At 34.0% G+C, this 26,519-nt stretch overlaps 2 protein-coding genes across 4 annotated transcripts; both read right to left on the bottom strand.

Moving 5' to 3' along the window:
* Positions 1-44: 44 nt before the first annotated feature.
* LOC101254686 (probable inactive ATP-dependent zinc metalloprotease FTSHI 4, chloroplastic) lies at positions 45-16,390 on the bottom strand. Of its 2 annotated transcripts, none has more exons than XM_004237659.5 (17): positions 15,764-16,390; positions 14,961-15,216; positions 14,082-14,457; positions 9,962-10,220; positions 7,179-7,310; positions 5,860-5,934; positions 5,653-5,778; positions 5,439-5,548; positions 5,287-5,365; positions 5,063-5,200; positions 4,847-4,958; positions 3,982-4,145; positions 3,799-3,904; positions 3,575-3,651; positions 2,110-2,253; positions 1,857-2,026; positions 45-643 (listed from the first exon to the last, which is right to left on the bottom strand). In XM_004237659.5, exons 1-16 carry the CDS (start codon positions 15,998-16,000, stop codon positions 1,883-1,885), a joined length of 2,535 nt encoding a protein of 844 aa, XP_004237707.1. In that variant the 5' UTR covers positions 16,001-16,390; the 3' UTR covers positions 45-643; positions 1,857-1,882. The 2 variants fall into 2 exon arrangements, with proteins under 2 accessions (XP_004237707.1, XP_019069123.1); XM_019213578.3 differs by having other exon boundaries at positions 45-639.
* Positions 16,391-18,338: 1,948 nt separating this feature from the next.
* On the bottom strand, positions 18,339-25,558 carry LOC101254378 (2-oxoisovalerate dehydrogenase subunit alpha 1, mitochondrial). 2 transcript variants are annotated; one of them, XM_004237658.5, is made up of 9 exons: positions 25,168-25,558; positions 20,784-20,921; positions 20,512-20,694; positions 19,814-19,971; positions 19,625-19,724; positions 19,427-19,538; positions 19,191-19,330; positions 18,857-19,042; positions 18,339-18,778 (listed from the first exon to the last, which is right to left on the bottom strand). In XM_004237658.5, exons 1-9 carry the CDS (start codon positions 25,399-25,401, stop codon positions 18,611-18,613), a joined length of 1,419 nt encoding a protein of 472 aa, XP_004237706.1. In that variant the 5' UTR covers positions 25,402-25,558; the 3' UTR covers positions 18,339-18,610. The 2 variants fall into 2 exon arrangements, with proteins under 2 accessions (XP_004237706.1, XP_010320010.1); XM_010321708.4 differs by lacking the exon at positions 25,168-25,558 and adding an exon at positions 21,110-21,739.
* Between the last annotated feature and the right edge of the window lie 961 nt (positions 25,559-26,519).

Genomic DNA, 26,519 nt, shown 5'->3' with positions numbered 1-26,519 from the left:
CAAATACAGTTCTAACAGTTTTGCAGCCAGCAGACAATAGTAAGTATCGAATTTAATCGTGCTAGCAATGAATATGAGTTCAGAATACAGCAAAACTATAAGTTCCCAAATATTAATTATGACAATAAGATCATCACTATAACATCCCTGCAACAGTATTCTGAAACAGAGGAAGTTGAATCTCCAGATATTACAAAATTCTGGATGGGACTTTAATGGATAGAGAAGGGGGTTCGAGCTGGTGTAGGGGAATAATTTACAAAATTTCACTAATAGGCACCTTCCGAAACCTGCTTGGGACCCAGGTGAGTTGATCGACTGATTGGACTAAAAGGGCACCTTGTAAGTTGTAACCCATCATCTAGAATAGGTTATTCGCCCCTCTTGAGCACCTGTTCCTTGTGCTACTAGGGATGTTAATTTTCAGCTCGGCATTTCCCAAAGCAGTTCATAAGTGGCTAATGTTTAAGGCTAGCATCATCGATACAATTTATCACCATCCAATCCTCTAGCATAGCGGGAGTCTAGCTCTGATCTCAAAAAAACCTGAATATGCTACTGATGTCAAAATGCTTCTCCGAGTAATGTGTGTTTGGATCCTTGTATCTAGAACAAACAATGATTGAAGAGTGCAGCATCCTGCCTGCAACCAATTATGTCAATCAGAACGAGGAACACTGATTAATACCCCCCCCCCCCCAATTCAAATTGCTTGCCGCACTTTGACTAAGCATAATTATTAAGAGAAGAAGAAATATTTAGTTATTTGTTGAAAAACATGTCTGTCATATTTTGACTTTCCATGCAGCAGGACGATACAAGAAGGAAAAATCAGTCCAGCAAATCATTTTGTGATATTTCAAAATGTATTAAAGGAAGGGGAACTACTTGTGGGACGTCTCAAAAGGAAAGTATAGTATCATAAGCACTTTTTGGACAGGTGTAACATATTTCCTGAACAAATTTGGTTGTGCTATTATAATGATGAGTTGCATCTCTAGGAACTAAGCCATAAATGGCAAGTTACTCACTCTTGCTAAGGTGAAGGTTGAGGAATACTTTCATGCTTACAACTGGGTGAGGCCAAAGGTTTAGTTTACCATCTGGATTCCTAAGTTCACTGGGTCACTAGTCAAAGATAGGTTTTTGTCGTCTTTTTTTCTTTTCTTTTTTAGTTTTGTTGCTTTTCTCGGGCTCATCTTTAAAAGTGGTTCTTGTTTGACACATTCAAAAAAAATTCCAGTTGGAGGATTTTGGCCACGAGGATTTAGATAATAAATCTAAGAACTCCATCATGTCAATTTCGGCTGCATACTGGGATACTAGAAGCAAAAGAAACTGACACTAATTGGGAAGCAAAGCAAAATAGAAGGGAGTTGCAAAAAACTTAGTTTTATAAAATGTTACTTCTGTGAATTGTATACAGTTTCATATTGTCCAAGGGTAGAGACCCTGTAATATTTTAGGGCATTTAGTAGGCATGCCCCTTAATTATTTTAAGAAAAAAGTTAACAGTAGCATGCACTTAATATCCTATAGTCAAGTTTAAGAAATGTAAAGAAGTTGGGATGCTTGCTCTTAGCTTATGATAAAGCAATAGCCCACCTTCATTTTGATCTTTGCTTTTAGTAAACAGATCAGGCTCTAAACATAACATCCCATACCCTTTCAGGTTCAATAATGCTCATTTTTATTTTTTTTAAATGGGGCAAGCATAATGCAAGCTTTACCAGCCAACCCGATCTGACCTTCGAACTCAGGCAATCAGAAATGATGTTACATCCTCATGGAACTGAAGCAGACAAAATAAAGCCATAGCTGCACAATATATGTCGTTCAGAGACTAGTGGCAAAACCTGTATCGGATACTTGGAAGTTGAATCTATAGGAAATGACTGGCCATCAGAAGTTTTGGCTTCTCCTCGTCTTCTTCAGTTTCTAGTGATACAGCAGCTTTCATTTCCTCGACCCTTTTATCCCATATGCCATCTATTAGCTTCCATGTTTCATCACTAACTATCTGGGTCTGCATAAAATCATGAAATGACATCAACACATAGAGTATTATTCATCATAAAGATCAATTAATAAAGCATCCATCATGCTTACCTCCATAGGTCGAGGTGCACCAAAAGTTGCAAATCCAACATTTCCAGGTGCAAACGTCACCCTCCCTGGAAGTGAAACTCCATGGACTCCCCACCGTCCAGCATATATAAGGGATCCATATTCATCGATGGGACTCACAGTAGGCTGACAAATAAAAAAACTTCATAACTATAAATGCCATTACACGACAACAGGCAAGTAAAAGAGTACTATGTAAGAATGAACTGTAACCCACTGCAGCCCATGATAGTAGTTTGTTCGTTGACGATTTTCCCCCCTGAATAAGCTTAGTTTTTATTCCATCAAGTTATTTTTTGCATATAGGCAGCAATAGGATTTGGCACCCACGTGGAGCTTCCGAAGCTACCGAGAGGCGAGAGCCATGATAATAGTAAGTTATATAATGGGAAAAGGAAATGAGTATTAGAAGAGGAGGGGGGAAGAAAAAGCTGCCTTAACTAAGAGCATCTGCAGTACACCCCCTCATCACCACTTCACAAGCCTTCAACTTTCTAATCTCCCTACTTTCCCTGAATCACCACATTGCCCCATCCCCCTTTGAGTCTCCTCTCTTTGTTCCTGTCACTGTGCTAATCCTCACCCGACATCAATTGCAATTTAAATCTACTAGAAAAGGTGAGGAAATAAGCTACCCAAGAAAAAGGGGAAGGGATTGGCAATTTATCTAGTCACCTGGACAAATATATTGGATGCTGACAGTAGCAGAATGGTGAATCAAAACAAAAACAGCTACGATTAATCATAATAAGGTAGGTCAGATTGTGCTGTGCCATATCGCATTTTCCAAATGAAGAGGTGTGCTAGTTCTCTTAAACGATGCAACATGTAACCCAAGAGCCTGGACACACAAGTCCAGGTGCGCACTCGGGTAAAGTGATTTACCTGAATGTTGAGCCATCTTATAACACTAAGCATATATAGAGAAGGATAACCTCTAGATGCAGACACCAAAGCTGTGAACGAGCAAAGGCAATCCGTCAAGAAAGGGGATTCATCCCCAAAGTTCTATTCTTTTATCAACAGAATCACCAGCTTTATCTCAAAAACTGCTCTAGTGAAGTGGTTCGTGAAGGTTAAATCAGACTAGTCAATCAAGAAAGGGGAAAAGGCAAGAAGCGAAAATCCTACTCTCTTTATCGGAAAAAAAGGCAAGAAGTGGTTGCCTGTATGCCTCAGACAGAAAACAGAATGGCATTTTCTGAGATCGAGATCTCTAAGCATGCAACATGTTTCCAATCCCAAGAGTTCCGCTACAAAAGTAGTAACGCCAAATCTACTCCAAAGACCACCAAACCGTAATCCTCCAAAATATTTTATTAATGAAATATCGGGCTCATTCTTAATTTTTTCCTTTTCTTCGGGAGGGAAGAGAAAAGAACAAATTTGCATTAGTCTTCCTCAATTATGTCAATGATAAACACTGGAAAGAGAAGCAACGAATCACCTGAGGACTTTTAGGTGAGCTTTTGTATATACTCCAAATTTCATCGGCTTTGATCTCTCCTCTCTCAAGTAACACATCTGATCAACAGATACACAAGCATAAGCCAATCAACGATAAGTCGCCAATACCAGTTGCACAATTTTAAGTCTTACTCATGGACTCAGCACCAATTCAGGGAAGACAATACTTAAAGTGACTAGACAATCAAGGTTAACTAACTTCACCTGTAATTGTCTCTACAGCATCGTGGTTCTCTTTTAGAATAGATAAGCATTTCTCCACGGCATATCGCATGTACTCATCTCTTAGTGCTTCAATTTTAGCAGGGAGCTGCAAAACACAATAACTTGTATTAAAAATTCGACGTTTATTAGATTTGACATTTACAAGATCTAGTATATACTGACATTTGGTAAGAGATCTCTCTGGTATCTGTAATAAGCCTTTCCCAAGGCAGTCAACCCTGTCTGCAGTATCAAAAATTCTGCAAGCCTGGAAGCTTCTAAAGTTGATTTTGCAGAGATCCAGCATAGATTGTCAACTCCAAACATTTCTTCCTCAATTACTCTGGCTACAGATTCAATCTATCAGTGTCCCATGTGAAAGAATCAAACCAAGAAAAGGAGGAAAAACAAAGATACAAAAAGAGTGGTCTTTTAAGCAGATTGATATTGTACACATAAGGGGTATTTCCATGGCTTTGCCTTGGCATCATGTTAATGCCATTGTATTGAATCTACATTGTCTAACAGTGCATATTCTCTCAAAGCAAAAACAAACTCAAGGGGATCAAGAATAAACAAGAGAAGAAGTATAGCTAAAACTGCAGTCTAATATATAGAAGTCTCCTTGTATTAGTGACTTACCGATTTGAAACACATACTTTGGAAAAACGTCATTTTGCAATATGAGATGTACAAGCCTAGTCTAGTATATAACAAGGTAGATACTCAAAATTTGTGTCAACTATCAGAGTATTAGACATGGATCATATGCAATTCTGGAAAAAAGGCAATAATAAAGCATAGAGTTAGGACACATTTATTTGCACTTAACAGGTGTCTGAATCTGAATTATTCAGATCTCAGCCTATTAAGCGCATTTTTTTTATTTAAAGTAAAATATCATTGTGCACTTAACTGTCTTATAGTAAATATCATTGTTGAATATGAACAGTGAAGACGAGAAACAGAGATTTCAAACATAAGATCCATAGGACAAATTCACGTCAAGTGTTTATAGAACAGAAATACTATTTTATTTCCCACTTACGAGCACATGCACGGACTATTGAGTTCACATAATCTGCTTTCCTTTTAAACACTCTGCCTCCAATCTCCACGAATTGCATATTGGGCTGACTACGAATAGATTTGATGTCCGTCTGTCATTATATTGGAACCAATTGGCACAAATGTGAGCAAGTCACAAATTTAAGAAATACTAAGATTGACTAATATAGTAATATGATATTTATATGAATACAACCTCAGTGAATGGTCGGTAGGGATCTGGAAGGTAACAAGCAAGAACTGCAACAGCAGCTTCTCTGTAAGCTAGTCTTAGTGTTAACTCCTCAGGGACCTCAGTACTATCTTCTTGACCCGTTTCAAATGTGCCTTTTTGCTGTAATATTAAACGATATAACATGAACATAATGTACTAAATCAAACATAAAACAGATGCTGCGTATCTCAATTTTTAGCACCTACCCTCTTCAATGCCTCAAGGAGTTCATCCCGTCCTATATAGTCCAAATCTTTCCTTGCGGTCAAAATTCCAGCTTCATTCCTGCACAGGAGGAGGTGTGAGCTAGTCCCCCCAAATGCAGAATAAAAAGGAACTACAGTTGAGGATTATGTACAATATATTTTGAAGTTCAGCTCCAGTAAAATCTTCTGTTTGCTCAGCAATTTCCTGCAATAGAGTGTCTTTTTCCCCTTCTGACCGAAAAAATTTGTTCCGAGCATGCACCTGAGAGAATTGAAATGAGAATCAAAACAAACATACTGACACAAAAACTCCAGACAATCTTCAAAGGATTAACAGATGTCAATCACTAGTGTAGCGATACATACCTTCAATATGGCCAATCTACCGTCTTTTGAGGGCAAACCAACCCTAATAATCTTGTCAAAACGACCCTTTCGCAGCAGGGCAGGATCAAGAATATCCAATCTATTGGTTGCACCAATAACTAAGACCTGATAACCCAGCATTAACAGCAAACTTAAGAAGGTCTCGTAACTTCTTTACGGGAAACCATCATCTTAACTACGATGTACCTGTGATGTTGACACTTTAAATCCATCCATTTCTGTCAGTATCTGAAGAAGCCCTTGTTCCCTCTCTGCACCACCCTAAGAAAGAAAATACACGTCGTTTACTGTATAAAGTTATTCCAGTACAGCCCATATATATATATATATATTTATTAATGAAATTAGTGAGGGAACCAGCTGAAACATTGGAGAAGCACTTAGAGAAAAAGGATTTTAGTATTAGAAGTAATACAGAATATACACATTCTAGATTTAGCTACCCAAAACAAGAATGACATTGAAATGAGATTAGAAGGGAATGATACCTAAATTTAGACAATTCAGATATCTAAAACTCGGTATTCTGGGCGAACGGTATAACAGATCAAGAGATAACAGATAAGATAAGATATTTATGCTGGTGAAAGGCCAATTTTGAAGAAATGTGAGACCTGCGATTCCACATAGATTTCCAAATATGCTGGTTCATAAGTATGACATTATGATTATTAATAAGTATTAAGAACGAGATGAGATACACATGAAGTCATGTGAAATGAAGTTGTTTGCCAACAATGTCAGTGTCCATGCAACCTATAGAAAAGCTTATAATATAAGCAAAAGATCTTTATAAGCGGTATCAACTTGTTGGGATTAAGGCTTAGTAGTGTTGATACACTTACATCAAGTCTAGTGTTGGTCAAGACTCCAGTCTTTTTAGATTGTTTAGAGGAGAACTGTATGTTGGTAATGCAGATAACCTCCAGCGTCAGGAAACCCCTAATTTATCTGTAAAGTAAGTTATTGAAAGGAAACAGCTCCAATGGAGCAGACCTATTTCCAAATCCAACTAGTTCGGGAGTGAATTATGGTTACTGTTATTGAAGTAGTGATTATGTCTCCAACATAGTATTTAATATAACATTTGTCGATACAAAAATGGTGAATAATAGCCGCAGTTAAGAAGATCATCAAATTCACAAAAGAGCAACTGAAAACAAATTCTCCACTAGATGTGCTGAAGTTAATCTACGTCCCTTGATTTAAACCCTTGCGCCCAAAAACTCACCCCCTCTTTCTTTCCTTTCCGGTTTGTTGGTTGTATGGGTTTTGAAGCAAAGTACAGAATAACATGTAGGAACAGAGATAGAAGAAGGGTATGGAAACATATGCAAATGGGTGTAGACTTAAGATTGCATGCATCCAAGTTACATATGAACTTAAACTTCTTTTCATACAATAATTACCAGCGTAGAGTAATAGCTCAAACCGAAAATTGCTTCTGGAAGAACAATTTCAAATATGCAAAATGAAAAACAAAAAGGAATAATACTGTATCATACCCCACCAATATCTGGTCCACCACGTTTGCTGCCAATTGCGTCTATCTCGTCAATGAAAATAATAGAAGGAGCAAATGACCTGGCACTGGAAAAGAGATCCTTCACACGTGAAGCAGCCACACCAACAAACATCTGAATAGATGTGAAAGGTTAGAAGCTAGAAATGCTGCCAAACTGAAAAGAAAAACTCCTGAATCAAATATTTGAGTGCGAACATAGATAGTATCCACATACTACGGAAGTATAGAAGGTTAGGCTATGGGACTTAAGAAACATGCTTCTGTTCTTTTCTACTTCCTCCCACTAATTTTTCTGATCTTTGGTTACACAGTTGAAGGTTAGACTGTTAAGAGTATATTTCCTGAAGCCACCAACTCGGTTTGATAAGGAGAGAAAAAGATCCCGATTTTTTAGAGAATGGGTACATTATTTTGAGGATATGCTTGCGGCACCTCTATTACATACAGACAAACAAGGAATTCTGACTAACAGAGCACACCCAAACTCCACCGCACAAAGGAGAAGCGAAGATCTACCTAAACATCGCGGCAAGGGATATAAAGAAGGTGGAAAATTCTATCACCATTTTCGGACCCACATGCACTTTGAAATCGGCAATTCAGTGGTCTCAAATAATATCATTTTCAATAATATCAAAGCCTTAGACTTCCGCATGAATTAGAGAAGGTGTATTTAATACAAAATAGAACGCAACACTCTCATGGAGATAGTAAGGAACTTGTACACAATATTCTAGTAAACAAGCTCTTCGGAATAGAAGACGATGGATCCACTACCCAATTCATCCACTGTAACCACCTCCTCTTTATACTCTAGAGAAGTGATCCTTCTCCATCCACGTTTACTTCCACTCCTCAAATCCTTGCTCTTTACAATCCCCAACTTAGTAAATTGTGTGAACATCTCATCTTCAAGCTTAAACTATTAGAGAGAGCACACTTCTTATAACTCTATTATTATGTCCAACACACCTCCTCACATTGTGCTAGATTCTATTGCAAGGGCCAAAATACAAGGATAAAATCACTTTTTGAGAGGCAGAGAAATCTGAACCATGATCGCTTTGCTGATTTAATACCATGTTGAATTCCATAATCATCTTAACCTAGTATTTTGGGATTAGAACCAATTGGACGGAATGCATCATCATCTCCTTGTACAGTCTGGGACAACATCATAAGAGCTAACTTTTGAGGTTGATTAAAGCTATGTTGCTTGGGATCTTCAAAATTGTCAAGGGGTGCCCGATGGATTCGTCAAAAGTAGTGTATTTTTGGAGAATCTGACACGGGTGTGGCATCAAAAGTGAAGAGTCCGCGCAACTTAGGATTTAAGCACAGGGTCCACTTTTTCACCATGAAATCAGAGCTAAGAGAACTCGTTTTAACAATCGCTTTCTACATTCATGTTCTACGGCACTTGACTTATCTCTCTCAATTTAGGCTCATCAAGTCAGTAGCTTTCTCTCTTCTTGTTCTATCGTTATGGCTTTTCTCTCTCAATACAGCCCATGGAGCTATTCTGGGCTTTTATATTTATATATATATATATATATATATATCAGTACAACCCATCGAGCCACTAAAACAGTTGCAGACACACTCATTAGCATGTTCAGCCTCATTTGTCTCCCTCTACTTCATGTTCACTCCTACTCAGTCTCCTCTCCTCTCTCTTGCTTGAAAAAATAATAGTACCAAACAAAATACTTTAGTACATGTTGGATGGAATTAGACAATACACTTCTCCTTCATTGTTTGTGCAAGCGTAGAAAATGTCAAAGTCACTTCACCCGTAACCTTAAGGTCTTGGAACTGGATGAACAAATACTTCCACACCAAACATAGGTTAGCCGTTATGTAAATTTTTCTACAGACTACTGTAGAAAGTAAAGACACTGTTCACACAAATTAGATGCTTTACATTTGCTAACTGATACATACCAAGACTGACACGCATAAGGCTATTATTTCTGAGGAGTTTTTGGACATTAACAATTGAATCATGCCCAGGGAGACCACAACATAGGGTTGGCCATCAGAGAATCATCCATATGTTTTACAAGAATCCATATTAGAGTATATCCCTGCTTTTGTGGGGAGCTAACATTGATTGATGATGGTCCACAATTCAGCATTGTAGCATAGCAAATATAGCGCATAAGGCAGGTAAATGTTTATGAAAAGTTTATTAGCAGGAAGAAATGACTGAAGACATTCAATCGAGTTGTGCTAAATTATAGCATCCAAAAAGATATCCCACAATGTTTCTTTAAGATCTAAAGGACCTATAGACAATAAGCTAAAACAAATTGAAAAGTGAAATAAGTTTTATATAAATATGTGTGTGTGTGTGTGTGTGTATATATATATATTAAAAAAAAACAAAGAAACAAATGAAAAAAACTTGCAAGTGTTTAAAAGAAATAAATACAGGTTGAAGAAACCGAAGCTAATGAAAACCTTGTTATCTTTTCTTATTGTTTTTGAAATGGAAAGTAAAAAAACCTTGGTATCTTTAACAAGCAATTGTTTGAATCGGCAGGGAAGGAAAATGATACATCTGGTTTTGCCAAACATAACTGGAATGTAACTTTCATTTTGGAGTCCATTATAGCAGATATAGTCATACATGCTGTGGTTAACCCTGTAAGTGGATGTTGTTGCCCAAAAGAATAGTCAATTAAAGAAACTTTAATAATCTTGCAGCTGTTAGAATTTACTCTTCCATGTAAGTGTGTCGGAATTGCAAGTACTTCTCACCTCAACAAAATCAGTACCGTTAGCAGCAAAAAAAGGTAATCCTGCTTCTCCAGCTATAGCTTTTGCCAGAAGTGTTTTGCCAGTTCCAGGAGGACCATGAAGAAGCACACCTTTTGGGCAATAAATCCCTTTGTCTTGAAACTCTTCTTCATTCCTCAATATTCGAACTATCTCTTGAAGTTCTCTCTTAATATATTCTTGGCCAGCAAAATCATCAAAAGTTATACCAGTCTTTTCTTCTGCTGATATGAATTTTGCACTGATGGCAGATGGTAAAAAGAAAATTAGATACGTACAGTGTTTTTTTTAATTTAAGAAGATATTATTGATGTTTGGGAGAAAGAAACGACCATACACAAGAGATAAGCCAAAAAGTAGAAAATCTGCAAAAACAAATGTTTTTTATACCAAAGGCATCCAATCTTCTATACCTAAGGGGATCTCATGGATGCACCAAAAAGCAATATGGGATGAGGGCTAGTCCTCAACTAAACTAAATTTATCACCATCCCTTCAAAAGCTCTCCTATTTCTTTCTCTCCACACAATCCACTAAGTGCTACATTCCAAACCCTATGTCTTTTCCTCCGTCTGCCACAATGACAGCTGGTCAACATTGCTTTCAAAGCGCCCGGCATCACCCATTGTACTCCAAACCATGCCAGAGTTTCCCACCATAATCTCGAGAGTCGAGAATGACCAGCAATAAAGAAGAAGATTATTAATGTGCCCAGGCCCTTGCACATAAACCACCAACTGACATAAGAGAGTTTTCTCTTCCTTACATTCTAGGTGTCATGATTACCCCCCCTAGCCACTAACCAAGTGAAAGAAAAATATACATCTCTTGGAATCACAGAAATCCAAATCGAATCATAAGGATAGTCAATCTCCTTCCTGGTCAACATCTTCTCTTTTTTTAACAAGGTGAATTTTATTAGTATTTCGGGGAACAATATATACAAGCCATACACCAAAAAAGAGAACCTCCACCAAATAATGGTTCTCAAATAATGGTTCTCAACAGAAGAGATCCAATCCTCTATACAAATTGGGACCTCGCAAGTACACCAAAAAGAAACTAGGGACAAAACACTACTCTTCATTTTTACAATATCAAGTTCCACACCTTCAGAAGCCCTCATATTCCTCTCTTTCCAAATGACCCACGTGATTGATAAGGGGGCAATGCACCGCCAAAAATACAAATAAACAAGCCGCCTTAGTGCTCTAGGATCAAATGGAGTCTTGGAGGTAAATACCTACCTCTCTCACTAGCAACTTCTTGTAAAAAGAGCAAACGGTGAATAAGCCATCACCACTCTCTTGCAACCTACATACATCCATTAAGTTGTTTGGTGTGCCTAGGCTATACAAAAGCTGAATCAATTGTGAAATTCTTCCATCTCACAATGATTTAGGTTGCTTTTGAATCTTAAGTCATGGTGGATAACACCCATCCACTCATGAGACCTACAAATTTGTTGGATTGTCATCTCTCGCTGGCTAGATTCACGATATAAATTAGGTAAGGCTTCCTTCAACTCGATCTCCTTACACCACTTATGTGTCCTCAACTAAACCTACTTCCGTCCCCAACCTTGAAAGAGATATGTCCACAAAAATGTTTTCACCCCTTCATGATACTCCTCCACAAACCATACCTAAATAAAGTTACAATGTTTTTTATACTCGATCCACCATCCATTATGCCATATTTATCCACCACCACCCTCCAAAGAGCAGTCTCCTCCATCCCGAATGTCCATATCCACTTCCCTAACAAAGCTTTATTGTACATCCTGAAATCTTTCACTCCAGCCCTCCCCATTTCTTTGGAGATGCTAGCAAGACAAGACTTCAGACCCGTTCCACCACCTATTTGCTATATCCACATAATCTAGTTCTCTGAGCTACATGTTCTTGAATCTAAACGAAATGCGCAAACTGCTCCTTCTACTCCCATCTAGCAAGATAGGCGTATGATCCAAGGTCAATCTAGGTAATGGGACTTGCAACACATTTGGGACCAACTCCACTCAATCAGTGGATACCAAGAATCTAACAAATCTAGATTTTGATGTGGAATCACCTGCTCTGGCCCAAGTAAATTTGTCCTGTCAAAGGAAGATCAAGAAGATATTGGTTATCAACAAACTCTAAAGACTCCTCCATCGCCCTAAAAATCACCCTTGCAATCCACTCTCCAGTCATGAAATCTTACAGTGTTAAAATCCCCTCCTAACACCCAAGGGACCTCCCACCCTATCATCATAGTGGATATCTCTTCCCACAAACTCTCTTTCCCTCACCAGACTGTACACCCTCCTTTCCCCGAGGCCTAATTCCTCATCACTTCCAAAGATTTTACCAGCAATGCGACCATAAACTCCCCCTTGCTTACCTCCATCATGTCTAATTTCTGTCATCCCCAAAAACTTTGATACCCATGCATTCCCTAAAGTCGAAACCCAATCATATTTGCCCATCCACCACCCAAATCAAGACTTCTCACCACCGCATTTGTCACCACCTCCATTTTAGTCTCTTAGAGGCACAATAGTCCAACCCCCAAACCCCACCCCAACTCTCTACTCCCATTTTAGTAATAGCTCTCTTATAAGGGTCACTCATTCCCCCTTCACATTCTAAGAAATAATTTTTACTTCCGTAATCAACAACTTTACCCTCACACAAATCCTCCCATCTCATGTACCCCCACTCTAACTCCTACTCCTACATCTCCTCTTGAACACCAGTAGGTTAGAATTTACCCTAACCAGCAATCCTCCAATCTCCTATACCCCAACTCTTACTCCTACTCCTACCTCTCCTCTTGTACTCCAGCAAGTTACCTTCTCCCTTTTATCCTTCCGCATACTCTTTCCCTTACCCACCCTCATGTCAACAATCTCCTTTTCTCTAACCCCTCTTGCCTCTTGTTCAATGCCTCGAGGGAGTTCTAACACCCTACCCTCCTTCCCTTCAAAGAACACTCCCAAAAATTCCGCGAACATCAAGTATTTCTCTCCCTCCCTACTAATCAAGCTTCTACCTTCCTCAGAACATGCTAATGGCAACATATCATCCTCCTAAACATCATAACATCCATATTTAGTACCCAAAAACAGTTAACAGTTAACAAAAACATGACTAGCAGCCCTTTCTCCTTAGAAGAAGAAAAATGGAGTTGGAACCAGTAAAACAGGTTCAAAATTCCGGATCTGAGATTTTCCAGCCGGACCCAAGACAATTTCCGGCTCCGGCGAGGTCGCCGGAGGTGAACCAACCCTAAAACCACTTCCATCCCGGGTTGCCCACCAACCTAGAGTGGTCATCACCCTTTCGAAAAGTCGGACGAGTTCCCTTCAGCCTATGATTTACATAAACCAGCTTGCTGAAACTGGGATTCCGTCACCTGGCCTTGCGAGAACTCCAGATCTAACAATCTGCCGGCCCCCTGCTGCATGGCTGCTTCTCATAAAATGATTCGACATAAAAGTCTCTATTGTTCCCCAAACCCCATTCCCATTCATCATGTCCCTTTGGTGAGCATCCTTGTTTAAGCAACAACTCTAACAAGCTTAGGAACTCCACCTCTTCCTATTTCCAAAAAATTTATCCTAAACTGCAAATCCCAATAGCCTCCCCCATCTTGTAATCTCCAAACTCGCTAGATTGTCATCTCCTTTTTTTCGGCTTGAATGCTATATAAGTTGGGGAATGAAACGTTCAAGCATTATCCACGCACCACTTATACCTCCAAAATCTTACTCTCCTCCTATCCCCTACTCTAAATGCCACATTGTCGCTAAATTCTACCCATGTGAACTAGACATACATATGAACTTTGAACTCGTGCCGCATTTCGGGTTTTTCACTTTCATAGATAAGTTCAAAGTTATCAGGGAAAATGATCCTAAAGGACAACTATACCTATCAAAGCTCACAGTAAAACCCATCTGATTCAAAACATACATAATTTCAAGCCTTATAGTGACAAAGATGAAACTTGATAAAATGCGAGGAAAGGTATAAATCCAACTTATCTAGAACATACAAAGTTGAAAGGAAGTGTACAGTCAATAAACATATAACAAACAATGAAAGTTTTCAATTACCGGCTTTTTCCTAATGAACCAAGGGCACGCTGCTTGAGTGGCTCTTTTATCTTTTTGGGAGGGCTGCCCAAATCGCAAGGTATTAGTTTTGAATAAATTGGTCTCATCTTATTATCAATCCAAATGTACAATAGAACTGAAAATGCCAGCCGCATAGACCACACAACTGCTGTCGCGATAGTAGAATAAACTTCAGCAGGGATGTTATTCACATTATACACATCAACATTTACAAGTTGTTGATGCAACTTCCTCCAAACATCATTCCATCTATCTATTGGCATCCGGTCAACGACATGACGCTTGAAAACAATTTCCTTTTTAGTGTCCCCTCCTGAACGATTTGTTTTTCCGTCCTTGTAATATGGCAGAATCACTACAAATAAATCGGAAACCAAATAAACAAACTTGGGAATGCGGTAAGATATCCTCTATTAGATATTGCATAACTGATTCCTAGATAGAAGAAAAAAATAAGTGATAACTAAGTTGATAAGGTTAGATATTGTCAGAAATTAACAATAGATAGTAAGAATGACTTCCAAGCCTACCTAGAATTTTAGTGGAGATCCCCCAAAGGTACTAATACCTAGAATCATATTCTTTTAATTGGTAACCTCCTACCCAAATGCATGCACAATAGTTTAGTTGCGTGATTTGTTAATTTACTGGAGGTGAAACAGTACAAGAGGTGCTCCAACCACACACGCACTTGCCCAATAATCACCATGTGCACTGGACGGAAAAGTTGTCTGCTACCTAGAATTAAATTCTTTTAATTTGTTATGATGCTCAATCGCAGGAAGATCTTCTATTACTTAACATAGGGTGTACAAAGCTCAATTAAGCATCATAAAAAAATGAAAATGAATAGTTAACCTGAAACTGTCTGCCCATAGTTTGAATACTCCATAAACTGCACATTGTTTGCATTCAGAAGGTTTTGGAATTCACTGTAGTCTATTCTATGAGAATTTTCAGGATCCCACTCTGTCCCCTTCAGCTTTCCCTGCATGGCCAGCAATTTCCTACTCCATTCTGAAGCCAGCACAAGCTGCCTCTCTAATTGAACATTTGCCTTCCTTTCAAACTCCTCTAAATTATTTATCCGTTCACGCTCTGCCTCCTTCAATTTCTGAGATCCCATTAAACAAAACATTGCATTAAAACTAATATCCTGTATGTAAACTGAAGTAACAAGTCATAATTATTTTGTTGTTGTTAACCCTTAATTGTTATACACGTACTTCTAATCCAAATAATGCAAAATATGGTTATCTCAGGAATCATAATCATACTTGAATTTGTTCAACATACAATCGAAATTCCCATAAACAAATAAAAATTCTGCAACCAACTAGAGTATACGGTAACCAAAAGGAATAACTTTGTATCAAGTTCCATGAATTTCATGCAATCTCCATCACCCTAATAGTATTCCTAAGTTAACTAATTGTGATAAGTATTATGTTAAAAAAAAAAATAAGTAAATTGTAATGTTAAACCATTCGATTATCAAATTCCGTAAATTTAACCTTCAAAAGCAAAGTAAATACACTTAATACTCCTACCAATCAGCAAATTAGCATGAAAAAAACTAAAACTAATACAAATCCTTCCCATCTGCATCAATGCAAGCAGGCGCAAAAACCACATTATTCCAAAAAAAAGAGAAAGCTTACCTCAAACAGCTGCTGAGCTGATTCAGTTTCATCACCAGCAGAGTTAGAACTGGAACTGGAAGGGGATGCAGCAGCTTTACAGAGGTGGACATTGAAGGGCTTTGAACCAATATAGAGGCAATTCCGGCGAGGTTTTAGGTGGAAATTGAAAGCGGTGAATGGAGATGAAGAGTAGTATGTGGGTAGGGTTTTAGGAGGAGAGAAAGAGGGTTTTAGCAAATGAATATTGGATGTCATCCTCTTCGATTAGCTCATCCGTCCTCTTCTCTTATCTTTTCTTCTTCTCAATCGTGTGAATATATATCCTAAGTGAAACACAACTCCATTTTCATCTTCAATCTTTTATTTTCATGAAAAAATATTTACGATTAGTTTTGGGCCAGCAATTAATTTTTTTTTTTTTTGGTAGGCCTACTTAGAATTTTGTATTTGATATCTGTATTAAAGTTTAATTATTTTGGTTTATTTCTCATGCACTACATAGGCCGTCTCTTGGGTCTTTCTTTTAAGCTTTTGATTGAACTTAAAGTCGACAGAGAACGGGTAAGTAAAGGTATGGACTGAATTCTCACTCTAAGCCAACATTAGTAATTTAAAAAAAATAATAGACATGTAGCGCATTCACTCGTTTTTCTTTCTGATAGGCCAATTCAAAAAGGGAAATGCAAAGGGTGTTTGTGGTCTTTTTTGCCTCGCCTGCTACTGAAAAGAGAGAGTTGCTATCATTCTTCGTTTTGTTCGAAAATAGACCCGTGTAGTCTCTATTTATTTATTTCATATTTTTATTTGTATAAATATTTCATATTTATGATAAACTTATGAAAATTGATCCACCGCTTCTTATTCTTTACAATTATTAAAAGAAATGATTGATTCATTTGTATCTGCATAAATAAAATAGAGGGATGAATGGAATAAAAGGATTTCGATGATTATATATTTACAAATTATGTTAAAAGTAGTATAAGTTCTTAAAATTCAATCAACGCCACATAAATTAAGATACTATATATATATATATATATATATATATATATATTAGGTATAAGCTTATATTTCTAACGTATATATATATAATACAAAGTTGATAGATAAAGTGATATAACACATTGATAATTAGAAATGATATTTCTTTTTTCCCTCATTTTTTGATACTATAAAATATAAGGACAAGGGCCTAAAATATTCTTGAAGTATTGAAAATAGTACAAAATTACCCTCCATCCGCCTATTTGCTCCAAAATGTCATTTTTATCCACATATTGGCTCCAAAATACGCTTGTCATCGACCTTTGGGTTCAAAATTGACCATTTTTTAATTGTTTTAAAATTAAACTCTTTAAATATTTTTTTAAATGCTGGGCGTTCAACTATTAATTATAATTTTAATTTATTAATATAATTTATAAATCAATCCACTACCCACTCATTACTAATTAAACCTCACTCAATTAATAATTCAATTATAATATCAAAATCGTCATAAACACTACTAAAACACGATGAAATTATGGATTACTGAAAATGACATTCAAAATTATTCAAGTCTGAATCGAAGCCCCAATTAAATTTAGGTTGAGCCGCTTATTTAGGAGGACACTTTCTTTCAAAATTGAATTAGAAATTTATGATTAAAGGTAAAGAAATAATACATCCCGAATTAATTCATGTACTTTTTTAAATATAATTTTATAAATATTTATGATTTATTTTAAAACCTTTAATATATTATTTTGAAAAAAAGTTACCTATGAAGTAACATAACATCATTGAGACGTAAGAATAATTAAGATGAACATAGTCAGACTTTTGAGTTTATCGGTGATTTTTATGTAGCCACTTGAATGTATGATAATTTACTTCTATATTTTTTTAAAACACTCAATTGGCAGCAGCTTGCATTAATAAGTTAAATTATAACAAATAGTTGAGCGCCACGTATTTAAAAAAATATTTAAATAGTTTAAATATAAAATCGTTAAATAAGTGGTCAATTTTGAACCAAAAGGTGGATGACAAGGGTATTTTGCACCCAATAGGTGGGTGGGAATGACATTTTGGAACCAATAGGTGGATGAAGAGTAATTTTGTATCATTTTCAATACTTTGAGGGTCCTTTTCCGTAAAATATATTTGCGCTTCGCATTATGCACTAATTAATTTACAAAAGTTTCTTTTAAATAAATCTTGTCAAACAAATAAAAATAATATGCAGTAAAAACATTATCATAAAATATTCATCAAATATTTGTCATATAAATTTCATTATTAGAATTAGACCTGGATGACCAATATTTTGTTTATTATATCTTTTTAAAAAGTATATACAGATATATAAATAAATGATTTTCGCTTTTAAATACCATGTTTGATATGTGAATCTAATAGTACCAGACGTGTTTTTTCATGAGATAATATGAAACTTTTTTTATTTTCCAAAATAAATTCATATTAAAACATTAGCACTATCTGTCTCATAAGTTTGAAGGCCTAAAGTCAAATTTCGAAAGACATTTTTCTTAAATAACATATATGAATTGAATAACTATAACATACTTCACGTAAAATCATGAGATTAAACAGAGAGAAAGTTAATGCCATTAACATATACTCAAGAATTTGTTTCAGAACTTTTGTTTATAATGTAGCTATTTATATATATAACTTCATAGAACCTGACAATTTCAGAGTTGCTTTCTAGCTAGCTATTCAGAAACCGAGTTGAGATTTTGAGTTTACGAGTTTTTGATTCAGAGTTTACTAATTAATTAATTATACATATTACGCAACACGAATGAATTGATTGCGAAGCTGTAGCTCTGCCCCTTATCATAACACACTATAAGCTTATATAGGAACATCAGAAGGATATTCTTTTGGAGATCTTTTTACAGCATCCTTAACAAATTTCTCTTGATCTTGAAGATTTAATGGCATTTTGTCATAAACATCTGTAAACAAATCTTTCAATGAAGGTTTATCCACCTTCTCTGCTGCTTGAATAGCTTGCAACACCTAATTCAGAAAGAAGAAAAAAATGAATATTATAAACTTTTAGCAGATATCAGATGAAGATCAATGTTGTTTATGAACCTGTTTTCTGATGTCTCCGCGAAGTTCTGATTCATTTTCATCATTCCACCAGCCATTTCTTTGAATGTATTTTCTGAATTTTGATATAGGGCTTTTTGCTGTCTTCCAGTGTTCGATTTCCTCAACGGGTCGATACTTGGTTGAATCATCAGATGTTGAATGGTGAGCTACTCTATATGTCATGGCCTAACACAAAAGTTGGAAGTCTTTAGTATGAGTTTCCTAAAAGAATGTCAAGTCTAGCAGTTTTAAGAGTGATTTATGTTTAACAATTTTCAAGATCCAGATTTTGCAACATTGTGTTGTAAACTTGAACTCTGACATGAGTTTTTACCTCTACTAATATTGGCCTTTGTTCCTTAATTGCCATTTGGCGAGCTGCACGAATAGCACTATAAGTTGCCAAGGCATCGTTGCCATCTACACGAATGCTTCTAACACCATACGCTTGTCCTCTAGAGGCGATTCCGTCACCTGACATAACAAGACATCAGAGAATCTACATTAAGTAATAAGGAGAAAAATACTAGTAAAAAGGTGCATTGTATGTCAAATGAGTTTAGAAAATACTTCGAAATTGTTGGTTTATAGGAGTGCTAATGGCCCATCCATTGTTGCGGCATATAAAGACAACAGGAGCATCCAATACTGCTGCAAAGTTTAATGCTGCATGAAAATCTCCCTGCAAATTACATCGCGAGGAAATCAGTCAATTGATGTAGAATATGCTTAAAAGTCGCGTTATTTTTGCTTGCTTAATTTAATTACCTCACTGGTGCTACCATCTCCAAAATAAGTGACCGCGCAAGCCTCCTTTTTTTCCATTTTGAGGGAATAAGCAACGCCCACGGCCTGAGGAATCTGTGTTCTGAGGAAAATGAAATTCGGAGCAGAAAATTGATTAGATGGAATATCCTGAATCTTGAGGGGAAATGCTAAAAACTTTGAGATTCTTACGCTATTGGCGAAGAAACAGTTAAGTAGTTGAGCTCATTAGAACCATAGTGGCAGGGCATTTGCCTTCCTTTTCCATAATCAAACTTGTTTCCGAACAATTGATTGGCAACCTGTTCCAAGGGGTAACCACGCCATAATATAACCCCTACTTCCCTGTACTGCAATGTACAACAACATATTGAATGACATCATTTACCGGTTGTAGAATCATGAAACTATTGTCAAATCGAGCAGAACAAACATAAACAAAAAGACTTTGCGTTCAATGTTTCAATCTGCATTATGCAGCTGCTAATGCCAAATGTGTTCTACTCATCTCAAAGACAAACCAACAACTATTTAGTGGTCGTTACAGGTATTAGTAATACATGAATTAGTCATGCAAAATTTAGTTATTTCATATATGCAAATCCTAAATTGCTAACCAAAATACATATATGGTGTGTTGAATTTGATAAATAGCGACAAAACAAATGCTACTAAACATGATACAAGTTATGGTTTAATACCAGAATCAATCACCTTCCAACCAGCAACCAAACGACCCTACTGACAACCCAAAACAATGCTCCTAAACATGATATAAGAAAAGTGCCAAACTCATTACTTTCAGCTCATACAACGCACAGATATTTTGAAACTACTGACTTTAGATCTTGAATTCATCTCTTAATAACAACAACAACAGCAAAAAGTACCTGAGGTAACACGAAGTCGTCTAAGGAAAGAGCAGCAGCAGATGCTACGTTGATAGCTTCTTCTCCAGCAGTTGTGAGATAGAACGACAACCTCCCCTGCCTTTGCGCTTCATAAAAAATGGTATCCATAGTTTGAAGTGTCACCATTGAACTATACATCTTTATTGCCAATTCTTTGCTCACCTAACCAAATAAATGCATCAACTTTCAATTCATATTTTATTTTTTTTCAAATTCAAAAGAAATGAAAATTTGAAACAATTTCAAATTACCTCCTCAAAGATTGTCCCTGGAAGTGGATAACCATCATCATCAAGAACTCTATAACAAGGTAATCTCTTCTCAGACGACTCCGAAATAAATTTCATTTGAGGAGTAATTGGAACTTTTCCACCAGGAAAATCCATCACCTGACAATTCCAACAATTACATGAATCATCATTGTACGTATCGTTACATTTAAGCTCATCTTAGTCCAATATTACATAACATAGAAAAGTATCATATTATTCTACTGACACACACATATATATATATGAACACGTTTAATTAAACATCCAAATAAAGGTAAGAAATTCACGACAAATACTATTATAACCTGAAAATCATCGGTATAGTCATCATTTTCAGCAAACAGAGACGATTGTTCTTTCAATGATAAAATTCTTGTTGATGAAAAATCAAGAAGTGTTATAGAGGATGAATGAAATTGGCTGAGTGGTTTTTTACTAGCAATTCTATGAGTTTGTTTACAATTGGAGAAGAGGATTTTGAGGAATCCTAACATATTTTATGAAATAAAATTCCAAATTTTTTCCCTAAGTTTTTATTTTTATGTTTTCTTGATGCTCTACTCATCAAGAACTAGAAGGAAATGTTCATGGAATTGAGACACTAGAAGAGGAAACTATATATAGAATAAAGTAAGTTTTTCGAAAAGAAGTGAAAAATTCTCATGACCTTTTTTTGGATCATTGTACAAGTTTTTCCAAAAAAAAGGAAACACAACACTTTTTGAAATTTTAAATTTTTAGTAACAAGATACTTAGTACTTGTCCATGTTAGAAAATTAAAAGATAAATTGTCCAATACTATTTTTGAAATAAAAATTAAAAGTACTGACTTATGTCCAAATAAGTTCAAAAATTTATGGATTCATGAATTTGTAAGGAACAATAAAAGAAGTTGAATAGTGACAAGAGTACGAGAAAAGAAGACATTATTTTCTAGTGTTCACTACTGTCAAGTGTAACATCAATATGTTTCACATGGCTGCCTACACATGAATCATGACGGAGACCTCGAAAAAGGGTGATCAATTATAGAGGGGCGGGGATATACACCGGAAATCAAAACATCAAATCGAATCGAATTTTTTTTAAAATTTCAATTTTATATTTTGATTTTTGATTCGGTATTAGGTTTAATTTTTGATTTTTCGATTCAATTTTTAATACATATTATTTTGATTTTCGATATTTCAATTTAAACTGAAATATTATACTATAATTTATATTATATTAATTAATAATTATTAATATTAAATAATTTTTTTTTAAAAAAAATGTGAAACCCTATGTAATGTTCCTATTCCTAATTTAATTTTTAATATTCATCTTGCAGCCTCCTTTTCCTCTTGCAGGCAACAACTCTTCCTCTTCCTCTTTCAGGCAGAGCAGCCGCCGCCAGGCGCCAGCAGTAGCCCAGCTACAGCCGCCGCCCGCAGCGACTTCAAGTCTTCAACTGGCGATCGGCGTCCGGAGGCCAGCCCAGTCAGATATTTGGTACACAATTAATAAAAAATCGAAGTAAAAAAACAAATCGAATCGAAATATTTTGGTTCGATATTCGGTATACAATTTACAAGAATTGAAAAAATTGGAAAAAAAATAAAATTGAACCGAAATATCGAATGTCCACCACTAATCAATTACATACTCTTCGTTAACGTTACTATAAATATATGTATATTTGATTTAAACCCCCCACCCCACCCCACCACCACACACAAAAAAAAAATCTATTAATAGTTTCGAAATTAATTAATTTGTTTAAATCTAAACAATTCAAAAGTTTAGTTAATCTTAGCTTAAGTATATATTTCTAATTGATTCATAAAAATTATTATACGTTATATAAAAACAGTTGAGAAATTACACATAAAATCTATCTGTAAAAAAAATCTAGACCAGCTATGAGCAAAAGAATTTCATCCATTTTCTTTACAAGTCTCCTAGACTAATATTTAAATTTCGAATACGATACATTTATTTTATACAAACATTAATGGTAATTAATGTCATCAGTCAAGTTATTTATTTTTGTCTTGTTCTCTTTTACAATTATCTCATTTTTTGGTAATTTTATTCATACTTTTAAGACCATAAAAGAATATTTTCTAAAAATATGTTCTCATATTTTTAGTCGAAAACTATAACATTAAAGTTATTTCTTTATATACCAAGTTAAAATTAAATAAATACATAAAAACGAAAAGTATACAATATTATCAACCGAACTAAAGAATAAACTTAGTAACTCAATTAATTGGCGGTAAATATTTGATTCCATATTTGGCAACCTCTTTCCCTTTTCCCTTTTCCTTACCCAAATTAGAAAAAAAAAAAGATAAAATATTTACGGAATTAAAGACAAATACAAATGATTTAATAACATCCTACCTACCAATCTGACAACTGAATTTATTATATAAATAAAGACAATTAAAATCGATTCATAAAAGTCTAACCTAACTAAAATATTAAACTTTTTTGGGAATTAAAGTCTATTAACAAATTCTTATTTTAAGTTAATATAAAGCGTTATAAAGCGATGTTAAGTTAATTAAATTAGAATCTAAATATTAATTTGGGGCTATAAATCTAAAATTTCAATCCTCCAAAACTTCAAATTATGATTTCAATTTTTTTTAAATAAAAACTTGATTCATAAATTTATAATTTATATAAAAAAAAAAAAGTCTCATGTACGCTAAATTTTGCAAAAGAAAAACTCATACTCAACACTAAGAATTTATTTATACCATGTGAAAAAAAGTATATTAAAAATACTTGATTACAATTATTATTAACTAATCAGTCTTTATAAAATTATGCATATTTAAAATTTTATACTTCTGAACACTTAATTATAAAATAATTATGATACTCTGATAAAAATTATTATATTTTTATATTTGTTAAAGTAAATACAATTTTAATTTTTTTTAAATTATATATTCAAATAAAATTTAAACTCCATATCATAATTTCAAAATTATTATCACAATGTCCAAATGACCCTAAATCAGACTCTCTGTATCTTTTTACCCAATATTTCCTCAGAAGTCATAGATTTGATTTAAGTTTTTTTTTTTAATTTTTATTTTTTTGGTGACTATCCATTTATAATTCACTCCAAAAGTGTTTATCTTTTGCAATAATCAATTGTTTTTTCAGTCAAAATTGATGTAAAAAGGACTATCTCTGTCCTGTCACTCTAATGGTCCACTCCACCTAATTTATATTATTTTATCATTATTGAACACATTATTTATTCTTAATCAGAATTTAAGAAATAATACTAATGACTCACGTTGTATCTTATAATATAAAAAATTAAAAACTTACCTCTTAAACGTTACACGTCATGAAGGTATTCAATAGCAAAAAGAGTTGAATTATAATGGAGTGCTTTTTAATTGGTGGGATAAGATATATCAAAATATTTTAAAAATTAAAATAGCTTATAAAAATTATTTTATTTTGCATTAACTCAATTCACTATTTATAATTAAATGATAAGGTAAAATAATTCTATTGTATTTGATATCTCAAAATTACAATTCTTATTTCACTGATAAACGATCTCCAATTTGTAGTAGTACTAATTAGTTATTTTCGTTTGATTGAGAATAAATATCTCAAAATTAATTCAGGTTAGCTATTTTGAGATAACTTATCTCATGGTATATAAAAGATAACTTATCACTATAATATAAATAATACAATAAATTATCTAAATACGACAAAAAAATTTATTCTATCACTATTTTTTTATTTTATTTTATTTATTTTTATCGCTCGTACCAAATAACACTTAACTTAGTGCGACGCTTACACTTGGCAAATGTAATTATTTTGTTATCTTGGATAAATGCCAAACTTATCTTCAATCACCTCAAAATGAAACACGTCATGGTGAACTTTTGTCCAAATCGTCTAAAACCAAAGTTTCTTGAATTATTATTATTATTATTATTTTATTTTGTTTTGTTTTATTTTATTTTATTTTATTTTATTTTACAATTAAAATAAACTTTTAATTTAGAATCATTAAAAGTCCTGAGATCTCGGATTCCATTCTATAGTCAAAACTAAACTACTACTTATCATCTATCAATTTTATTGGATATATATATAATTATTCGATACTTACATACTAAAAACAAATTAAAGTACACATAAATTTAACTAAATACCACAATTATTTAAAAAAAATAAATTTTTTCATGAATTGAGAATTCAAAAGTTATTTCAATCGATCACATGTTTAAATTTCAAATATGATATTTAAATAATAATTTTTTTCTTCGATATAAATTTTTAACTCTGTCGATAAAAAAAGTTATCAGAAGTAAATATTAAAATTTTTTACCTGATTTTCATCTTCTTCATAGTCAATTGTATCTAGTTGCTCTCCAGCTTTACCGGACTGGTAACGTTCCGGCCGAAAAATGGCGGCAGACTCGCCGGAAAAACTCCCCGCCGGCTGAATATAACCACCAGCACCGGCGCCGGCGGCAGAAGTTGTAAACGATCGTAAGAAACAAACTCTTGTGTTTTGAAGAAAATGGTTAAATTTTGTTGATTTTGAAATCAAATTTGCCATTGATAATAATTTTGTTTGAACAAAAAAAAAAGGTTAAATGGATTGTGATAACAAATGAACTCAAAGGGAGAAGTTGATATGCATTGGGTTTTAGTTCTAATTTTTTTTTTTGGTTGAGTGTGTATTTATAAGTAAATAAAATAAAAAAACCATACTCATAAATTTGGATTTTATTAATATTTTTTATTAGGGGTATGAGTAGAATTAATTTGATAGTTTGAATAATAATAATAATAATAATAATAATATAATAAATAATAATAATAATACTAATAAAATAAAAATAATAATAATAATAATAATTTTATTTAAAAAAATTGAGGAGCCAATGAGGACCATCTAGACTTTTCCTACTCTAAATAATAATTATTTTTAAAGAAAAAAATACTTTCTTTTCAACTGTTCAAATCATTGTAAATATTATTATCTTTTAATTGTGGATGTTTATAATTTTTAAGTACCCTTCATTCCTTTTAATTAGTTACAGTTTTTCTTTTTTCAGAAAGATAAAAACTTTGAAAATTGATGTATCTTTTCATTATATTATATGTAAAAATTATAATTTATGACTTTTTTTATCATATTTAATTTTAATATCATAATTATGAAATCTTTTGATATACCTTAATGTAATTCAAAAAATAAAGTTTTAATAATGTCGTTCTATATACTTAGAAAGAAGAAAATAAAAAGTTATCTTATTAAGTTCTATCGTTTTTATATATTTTTTTTATTCTGTGCATTCTATGAATAAAAACCTTTAAATTTTCAATTTTTATACATCTATATATCTTTTGTAGGTAATTATAATTTTTTTAATTGAAAATAAAGTATTGTTAATTAATAAAATTGTTATTTAATTTTTTTATTTAATATTAGATATTTATATTGAAATTTAACTAACTAAATTAACATTTACTTTTTCTTTTTATGATAAAGCTTTCGATTAAATAATTTCATCATAGGTATAAAATTTTCATTTTCTTATTTTCTCTAATTTCAGGTCCACCCTCTTCCCCACATTTTTTTTGAAATTATGAATTTAATTTACTACTCTGACCCCTACCAAAATTTGGTTGTGAAATAAAGGTACATACATAAATATAGCATTTAACTTA

Source organism: Solanum lycopersicum, chromosome 4, assembly GCF_036512215.1.
Source record: "Solanum lycopersicum chromosome 4, SLM_r2.1".
Taxonomy (NCBI): domain Eukaryota; kingdom Viridiplantae; phylum Streptophyta; class Magnoliopsida; order Solanales; family Solanaceae; genus Solanum; species Solanum lycopersicum.
Note: the sequence above shows the minus strand (reverse complement) of the source record. Positions and strands in the feature narration are given on the sequence as shown.

Coding starts and splice junctions, on each gene's coding strand:
- LOC101254378 (XM_004237658.5), bottom strand. CDS start 25,401: ATGGCAAATTTGATTTCAAAATCAACAAAATTTAACCATTTTCTTCAA. Junction 20,922..25,167: donor ATGAAGAAGATGAAAATCAG/GTAAAAAATTTT, acceptor TGGAATTGTCAG/GTGATGGATTTTCCTGGTGG. Junction 18,779..18,856: donor GCGGAGACATCAGAAAACAG/GTTCATAAACAA, acceptor TTTCTGAATTAG/GTGTTGCAAGCTATTCAAGC.
- LOC101254686 (XM_004237659.5), bottom strand. CDS start 16,000: ATGACATCCAATATTCATTTGCTAAAACCCTCTTTCTCTCCTCCTAAA. Junction 14,458..14,960: donor CTATGGGCAGACAGTTTCAG/GTTAACTATTCA, acceptor ATTTATTTGTAG/TGATTCTGCCATATTACAAG. Junction 5,366..5,438: donor GCTGAACTTCAAAATATATT/GTACATAATCCT, acceptor CCTCCTGTGCAG/GAATGAAGCTGGAATTTTGA.